The 9,397-nt window shown below is 44.0% G+C and overlaps 1 protein-coding gene across 1 annotated transcript; it reads right to left on the bottom strand.

Moving 5' to 3' along the window:
• Positions 1-309: 309 nt before the first annotated feature.
• LOC122548246 (alpha-1,4-N-acetylglucosaminyltransferase-like) lies at positions 310-9,094 on the bottom strand. Its single transcript, XM_043686778.1, has 2 exons — positions 8,612-9,094; positions 310-1,536 (listed from the first exon to the last, which is right to left on the bottom strand). The coding sequence occupies exons 1-2, from the start codon at positions 9,017-9,019 to the stop codon at positions 946-948; spliced, it is 999 nt and encodes a 332-aa protein (XP_043542713.1). The 5' UTR covers positions 9,020-9,094; the 3' UTR covers positions 310-945.
• Positions 9,095-9,397: the final 303 nt, after the last annotated feature.

Raw genomic sequence — 9,397 nt, 5'->3', positions numbered from 1 at the left:
TTTAACAATGTTAAATTTTCACATGTCAAAAGCTTAAGAGGTTTTTTTTGCAACACTATGTTCTATGGTCACAGGGAGGGCCTATATTCAAGTAGAAAGGAGATTGCAACTGCTTTCAGGTTACTGAAGCAAAGGATGGTCGGGGGCATGGAATCTAATCAGCAACTAGTATGCACTTATACTTCATAATCACCAACACACCATCTGGGAAATAAGTGTGTGTCAATAGTAGTACCAGAGTCAAGATGAGGCCTTCCACAGCTGAACTGCCTGGCTACACAAGAATAAATCACTGGTCACCACAGCGTGTGGAACTTTACTGAAGCTTATGTATTCTGTGGAGGGGAGAATAGTAACACTGTTACATACAGACTGTTAGCCAAACCTAGACATTGAAGAATCAGTAATACATGAAATTGAATCAATCAGCTCAGTGCAGCCTCTGCTGCAATACACTGATACTGAGTTTGTCAATCCACTTTTATTAATAAAGTGCATGCTTAAATGAGGCTTGACAATATAAGGCCATTGTGGTAATGCTCAGCAAGATCAAAGTTCACTGATCTGGCCTGGTGCTCATTAGACACCAGAGGCTTCCAAGAGGGCAAATCATGTTCCCACCCATATCAGCAATGTAGCTGCCGCCATTTTGAAAGGGCCTACAGGCAGATGTTGGAAACACTTTCCTTCTGCTTTCAGCTGATGAAATATCCGGCCCAACCCATGCCATGGTCTTGGCAAGCCATTCGTTTGGCTTCCCACAGATTACCTGACAAATTTAGACAGAGGCTAGGGGCTTAAAGTCAGAAAGAGATGTGGGTAGGAACAAGGAGCACATGCCAATGGGGAGTGCCTATGATAGTTAGGGCATTGGGGAGGGGGGTGAGAAGAGGGAGGGGTATTTTCATTGTCAGCCAAAAGCTAAATTCCTAAAACTGCCAGATTTCAACTGACTCGTTTTATTAGCAATTTGTAAGTCACAGGGCAATGCTGAGAGAAGAAGTACTCTATTAGCGTTCCACTACCAGTGATAACTTGCTTTTGTTGCCCGACATTTTTAAAATTCCAGATATGCGCCCCTATCGTCTCAGAGAAAAATGTCTCAATACTGGACTTCTTCCAGCGTTGGAAGTAACTTTCCCAATGTGTGTAGGAGATGGGGTAGAAATAGTTGGGTGAAAGATAGGAAACACCTTTGCATTGTAGATTGAAAAACTGGCCTAGATCGTCAGACTGGCACCAACGCTTCAAGACTCTGCTCATCAGCGCCGGCCCCTGGTAACCCCAAGTACGTCCCTCATAGTTCCTGACGTAATCTTGCATACATTCCCAGATAAATTCATGGTTCTTCTCAAATCCCAGTGCTGCATTGTTAGCCGTCTGATATCCTTCAGCACAGAGAAAGTTTTGCAATTCTAAGGGCTTTAATGAGATGATATCAGTGTCCAGATAGACGCCCCCATATTTCCACAGCAGAGCTAGACGACAGGCATCAGCGAGCACATGTATCCAATACTTCTCCCAAAACGGATTTACCTGAAATATACAAAGAATGGTAAAGATTAGTTTCTCAGTAAATGCTTTTTTCGTGGTTCTGCACCTGTTGAACTCAAACTATGTCACTGGACATTACCACATCAATCCCAATCTGTTCTTTTCCAGTATTCTTTCCTTTCCTGACCCTTTTCCTAAAGCTGCTGGCTTTTCCAAGGAGCCCTCCAATGTGTTGTTTAGTAACAGGAATCCATCCATCACAGAGGGGAGAGAATGTAACAGGACAAAGTCTCAACAGCTAAGGAATCAGCAAAAAGAGTAATTTGCCCTGTTACTACGGAGCAGAATTTCATCCTGTTCTGTTTACCCTGTTATTGGAAGGATATTAAGCTGGACAGGGATCAGAAAAGATTTACCAGGGTGTTGCTGGGACTGGAGGACAGCAGATGCTGGAGATCAGAGTCGAAGAGTGTGGTGCTGGAAAAGGACAGCTGGTCAGGCAGCATCTGAGGAGCAGGAGAGTTGACGTTTCATGCATAAGCACTTCATCAGGAATCCTGGGAATGGAGGGCTTGAGGTATAAAGGAGAGGCTGAAACTTTTTTTTTTCCTCTGTACCATAGGAGGTTAAGAGGTGACCTTATAGAGGTTTATAAAATCATAAGAGGTATAGATAAGGTGCTGCTTCCCAAAAAGGTGGGGGATTTCAAGAGGAGAGGATAAATATTTTAAAAAGACATGGGGGGGCAACTTTTCTAAAAAAAAGTGGTTAGTGTGCATAATGAATTTCCAGAGGAAGTAGTGGATGACATTTGGATAAATACATGAGTAAGACATGTTTGGAGGGATAAAGGCCAAGCACAAGCAGGTGGGACTGGTTTAATTTGGGATTAACATGGGGGGGCAACTTTTCTAAAAAAAAGTGGTTAGTGTGCATAATGAATTTCCAGAGGAAGTAGTGGATGACATTTGGATAAATACATGATAAGACATGTTTGGAGGGATAAGGGCCAAGCGCAAGCAGGTGAGACTGGTTTAATTTGGGATTATGGTCAGCATGGACTGGTTGGACTGAAGGGCCCATGCTGTGACTCTCTTTGAATATGATCCTGACATCTAACCCAATAGTTGTTTGGAAAGGCAGGTGCAATGGTTTGAATTATGAAACCAACAATCATGTTGAATTAATAATGAGTTTTTGAAATAAACAACAGCCTTATTCAGTTTTCAAACTGATGCCTTTTTCGTCTTGACTGAGGGAGAGAGATGTTCAGTACACTAGCTTGCTGCATTGCTTTTACTAAAGCCCATTCCTAGATACCAGGAGATTTTATTTTGGTGACAGTGGTTGGCGGGGGGCGGGGGGGGACAGTCCTAGTGACAAAGCAACAAGATCTACACACGTGAACTTCCAAACGTGAGAAACAGGGTGAGGGAGCACAAAACTGTTATTGAACACTCCGCCTCACCACATTCAATCCTTCGTGGGGCAAGCATTTTGAATGATCAGTAAATCAAAAAGGAAAACACCACGGGAACTGACAACCAGTCCAGCATGAAGGCAGCTCGCATAACAGGCAAGCAAAAGGCAGCCAACATGCCATTTTAAAAAATGGAACATCTTATTGACTGAATCGATTCAACCAAGGGCAAGGAAATTGTGTGCTGGTAGTGAATCGGAGTTGTAACCTGAGCACTCTGGCTGAAATGGCTCAACTTACTGACCCGCAGACCATAACCAGTGAGGTCAGACAACAGAACCTCTTCCATGACTATCCTCAACATGGTGCCCCCCCCAAGGAGGTGTACTCAGCCTCTTACTATACTCCCTGTATACTCACAACTCTGTGGCCAAATGTCATTCTAACTGCATCAATAGGTACACTGACAACACCATCACTGTAGGCCAGATCTTAAACAAGGACCAGACAGAATACTGGCAAGAGTTAGAGTGCTTGGTGGTGTGGTGTAAAGATAACAAATCTCTCTCTCAACATCAGCAAAATTAAAGAGCTGGTCATTGACATCACGAAGCAAGATGGGCACGCCCTCTACCATCAAGGGTGCTGAAGTGGAGATGGTCGAGTGTGTCAAGTTCCTAGGATCACCAACAATCTGACTTAATGCACACACATTGATTTGATGGTCCGGAAAGCAATAACAATGCCTCTACATGTCCATAAAGACTCTTACCAGTCGGGGCACCATAGAAAGCATTCTACCTGGATGCATCACAGCTTGGTATGGCAACTGCTCTGTTCAGCACCACAAGAAGCTGCAGAGAATAATGAATACAACCCAGTCCATCAGGCCAGCAACCTTCCATCCATTGTCTCCATCTATGTCCCACTGCCTTGGAAAGGCAGCCAACATCATCAAAAGACCCCTCCCACCCCAGTCAGTCAATCTCTTCAACTTCTGTCAGGCAAATGATACAAAAGCTTAAAAATATAAGTACCAACAGATTCAAGAACAGCTTCTTCCCCGTTATTAGACTTTTGAATAGACCCCTCAAGTTTTAAAATTAAAATGTCAATCTCGATCTTTGTACACCTTCTCTGCGACAGTAACACTCTATTCCTTGCTCTGTTCTTATTAGCCGAATACACTTTGTATAGCATGATCTGTCTGTACTGTACGCAAAACAAAACGTTTCACTGTACCTCAGTCCATGTGACAATAATAAATCAAATCAAATAAAAAAAGATAGACTCTTTAATCCAAACCTGGTCATCTAAGAAGGGTTGAAACCAAATAGACTCAATTATAGAGGCCTATGAACTACCCTAATTACTATCTTCTGTCTCGGTGTTTCTTATTGCCCATGACTGACTCTACCTCCTGCTTATTGTGTGATATATCAGGTCAAGTCTCCTCTGCCAACTGTCCTCCTGCAGCCGACCCACCTCATATACCCTATCATAACTTTAAAAAAAGACGACATCATTCCCTGGAATATTTAGTTCCCAAACTTAGTCATCATGCAACTACTTTTCTCTTTGAATTCTTTTTACATTGAAAGACACTGAACAGGAAGGGTTTGGAGGGATATGGGCCAGGTGGGACTAGATTGGGTTGGGATATCTGGTCAGCATGGACGGGTTGGACCGAAGGGTCTTTTCCATGCTGTACATCTCTATGACTCTATGACACCAAAATCAACAAAAGTAAAACTCCATCTGTCATCTGCTTGCCCACTTGCGTAGCCAGACTTTATCACCTTATAGAAACTATACCATTTTGCAGACCATGTCTGGTTTTCTTTTTAAATCCTATGTTGTCACATATCATTAACAAACGTCAGGAATTTACAGACTGCCTCCATCTCAGGCAGTAATTGTAAAAGTAATACTGGTGTTGAATGCAGCAGTTCAGTGTAGCAATTCAGCACCTTCAAGGGCAATTAGGGATGGACACTAAATGCTGGCCTCCCCAGCGATACATACAGCTCAAAATTAACACCCAGCTTCCAGTTCCATTCAACTGGAAATTCGTGTTTTCTAATGATACAGTACCCCAGTGGGGGCCTCTTCTCATTATTATTTTTGACTTCCTCTTTTAAGAGTAGAAAGAGCTTTACTGTATATTTCACTATGTGCTCTTCCTGTCCCCTCGTGCATGGGAATGGCATTGAATAAACTTGTAGTTTAAAAGAATCGAGTCAGATCCCTACCTGGAAAAGCGGTTTTTCTTTCAGTTCTGTTGGCTGTGACATTGTCTAGCTGGTTGCATGCATTTCATGGGACAACGGGGAGTGGTGTCACCCTTACTTCCTTTCCAGGAAATTCCCTTCTGATTGGCATCTGACCAGCTGAGCTGGGAGCTGACACCTTGGTTCCTCTACCTCATATAGAGGGAGGTTAGCAGTGTGGTCCTGAAGGGCACCTTAGTGACCCAGGGAGTTGTCCAATTCAATTTCTGCTTTTGTCCTGCGAAAATATCAGACACTGAGTCTCCAGTGTACAGAACCATGGCTCCCAGTATACATCATCTGCCATTATGTCCCTAACCCATCAGCTCAGGACTGGAGACAGAATGAACAAGGTTGGGGGGGGGGGGGTAGAAAATCACACAACATTGCAATGCTGCCCCTGATCACAAAACAAATCAGAAACAGTTCGACACACCTCGCACTGCAGTTAGCAATAACCAACTGACTACTCACAATGTCCTTTTCAGCAGGCCGTTGGAAATTGGATCAAAAGACTATGTTAGGGAATTCTTCCCCTTTCCAACCGGAAATGGGATTACAGCTTCAATGCACACATTGAATCGAGCCTAGGGAATCAATGTGTTGAGGCTGTATGTGGGGAGATCAGCCTGGCTAGTACACTTGATGCATAATAGGCAATAACCAACAGGAGTATTTTGCAAAAGTGTTTATTTCAATGTTTCCATTGTCTGCAATGCACCATGTGCAGTCGGGGCCTGCTTCCCTGTGGATTGAAACACACAGCCACAACAGAAGGTCAAATGATCACAGCTTGTGGCAAATTTGACTGTAATGAATAAATGATGATTAATTGTCAGTTGTTCTCTGCGATGAGCAATACAGTAAAATACAGTGAAAAGCTTCAACTGCCTCCACAATCCAGCGCCATTTTGTATAGTTTAAGAATTAGAAAATACTGCTGAAAGAGCACCACTTCATTCCACCATGAGTTCTGAGCTGGCTGACCAATGACACCTCCATCGCCCCTACCATTCTTTCAGCACCATTGCTTTGCTGCTGGACCCACTTCACTGAAGAGTCATGATGCTGGGTCCCATACTGACCCCACAATCAGGAGCTCTGGGTTTATCACAACTAGGAGCTGCTGCCACAGCCTCACAAATAACCAGGACACTCTGCTCTGGGCCTCTTGCAACCAGGAGCCTCTGGCTCCACTACCAGACCAGGCCGCCACCTTGCCAATGCCCCACTCCAACCACCCTCCTCCATGATGTCCCCTTCTCTATTGCTCCCAACAGGAAGATGATAAAGAAAATGAACGATGAAAAAAAGGGTAACGATAAAGGGAAGTAGCTTGTCGCCTGGAGCGGATGGGCCAAGGAGCCTGAATACTGCCTACTTTGTCAGCGCTACAATCTTGGAAAGGCACGTCATCAGCTTCACTCTCTCATCTGGACAACTGGTGCCCTCTAAGTTGTGGTCATGCAGTCATTTCAAGGGTCCTGTAGCATGTGGAGTGCTGTCCAGAGGGAAAAATAATCAGGAGGAAAGTTGATGTGGACCAATAGCACGAAGAGGACTTGAGAGAGATTAAATTCCCTGCAGCGTGGAAACAGGCCCTTCGGCTCAACAAGACCCTCCGAAGAGTAACCCACCCAGATCCATTCCCCTAACCTATATTTACCCCTGACAAATGCACCTAACACTATGGGCAATTTAACATGGCCAATTCACCTGACCTGCACATCTTTGGATTGTGGGAGGAAACCCACGCAGACACGAGCAGAATTTGCAAACACCATGCAGTTGCCCAAGGCTGGAATCGAACCTGGGTCCCTGGTGCTGTGGGGCAGCAGTGCTAACCACTGAGCTACCGTGCCACCCCAGTGCAGGTGCAGTAGGCCGGTCCTGTGCAGGATGTGCTCTAAACCAATGGTGCTGAGCAATGTGACCCCCCCCCAAACAATTTACTAGAATCTTCCTTTACGTGTCAGGTAAGGGAAAGGAAGCATCTATTACAGGTGGTCTTACTGCACTCTTCATAGGACAAACCACTTCATTGATCTTCGCTTCCACCAGTAATTCCAAGCACCTGTAACACACCATGGTCTATAGTTACTTCAGATAGGACAAACCATAAGGATAGCCATGGGTTCTCCCACCCTCAGTGACTGAAGGATTGTAACACATAAACCAGGCTTACAAACAAGGAAAAGGGCTCTACCCAATGCCTGGATCAATATCTATTTTTGTGTCAGACCAACACACATGGAATAAGCTCTAAGAGTCACAGAGGTACAACACAGAAACAGTCCATGCCGACCACATATCCTAAATTAATCTAGCCCCATTTACCAGCATTGGCCCATATCCCTCTAAGCCCTTCATATTCATATAACCATCCAAATCTCTTAAATGTGATCATTGTTCCAGTCTCCACCACTTCCTCTGGCAGTTCACTTCATAACACACTATCCTCTGTGGGAAAAAGTTCCCTCAAGTCCTTTTTAAAATAGTTTCCCCTCTCATCTTAAACCCAATGTCCCTACCCTGGGAAAAAAAAAGACCTGGACTATTCACACTATCCGTGCCCCTCTTGATTTTATAATCCTGTATAAAAGGTCACCCCTCAGCCTGTGAAGCTCCAGGGAAAATAGTTCCAGTTTATTCAGCTTCTCACTATAGATCAAACCTTCCAATCCCCGCAACATTCTTTTCTGAAATCTTTCAAATTTAACATCTTTCCGATAGCAGGGAGACCAGAATTGAACACAGTATTCCTTACCAATATCCTGTACAGCTGCAACATGACCTCCCAACTCTTATGTTCAGTGCACCAACCAATAAAGACAAGCGTACCAAACACCTTCTTCATTATCCTTCTTAAAATATAGTATCTTTCCCACCCACCGAAGAGACGGACAAGACTTTGGTTTAAACAGACCAACTAAAGAACTGCACTGTCAACACTGCAGCAAACCCTCAGTACTGCATTGGAGTGTCAGCGCAGATTATACACTCAAGTCTCTGAAATTAGAGAGGTGATGGGCCCCAGTGGCATTATTAATGGTCCATTGACACAGAAATGCAGGTAATGTTCCAGGGACCTGGATTCAAATCCCACCACAACACATGGTCAAATTTGCATTCAATAAAAATCTGGAATGGAAAGTTTAATAATGACGAAACCATTGCCAATTGTCAGGAAAAGCCTGGTCTGGTTTACCAATGTCCTTTATTTCACATTCTACATGTGACTCCTGCACCACAGCAATGTGGGCCATTAAGGATGGACAATAAATGCTGGCCTAGCCAGCGACGCCCTTGTCCTGCGATTGAATTTTTAAGTGGGGACTTGTACTCACATTTGCTAATTCAGGGTCAAGAGTATTATTGAGGAAACTAGGGCACCGACTAATAGCTTAATCTGCTTGACTCTCCTTACCTGCTCATACCAGGAGTTCAGCGGGGTCTCACGAAATAGTGCTCTCAGCCTCAGAGGGAAAACAGTGACATTTCTCAATAAAGAGAGCACTCGAATAGCTTCATACTGTGAGCGTGGGTAGTGTGACATGTTTCCACTGAATCCTTTCAGGAAGTAATAAACATGTTTGTCAGGGTTTCTCCGACTGGCTGACTCCACTGAGCAAACAGCAAGTGGCGAGGGCTCCACACGGTCAGTGGTCTCCACAAACATAATCCCAGGAGCTTTCATGAGCGCTGAGTGATCAAATTCCAAGGAGGTTTCTTCCTTGGAATAGCAGGTCAGCAAAGAGCAGAAGTGGTGGAAAAAATAAAGGCAGAGAACTACAAAAATAGGAACAGCCAGTAGCACTTTCTTAAATTTCTTCATAGCTTTGAGCAGAGGTTTCTCTGAAACAAGAAAAGATTAAGAGATGATCTGTGAAAAGAAAAAGGTCTCAGGCTGTTTCATGACAAAAGCAAAATGACAAGGAACCTGCAATATAACCTGGCAGAATTCCAAATTCCAGAAGACTGACTTGAAAGCCTGACTTCACCATAAAGTTAAAAATCACACAATACCAGGTTATAGTCCAACAGGTTTAAACCTGCAATATAACCTGGCAGAATTCCAAATTCCAGAAGACTGACTTGAAAGCCTGACTTCACCATAAAGTTAAAAATCACAATACCAGGTTATAGTCCAACAGGTTTAATTGGAAGCACACTAGCTTTCTCCTTCATCAGGTGATAGTGGAGGGCTCAATCG

Source organism: Chiloscyllium plagiosum, unplaced genomic scaffold (assembly GCF_004010195.1).
Source record: "Chiloscyllium plagiosum isolate BGI_BamShark_2017 unplaced genomic scaffold, ASM401019v2 scaf_9149, whole genome shotgun sequence".
Taxonomy (NCBI): Eukaryota; Metazoa; Chordata; class Chondrichthyes; order Orectolobiformes; family Hemiscylliidae; genus Chiloscyllium; species Chiloscyllium plagiosum.
This window is presented reverse-complemented; position numbering and strand designations above follow the sequence as displayed.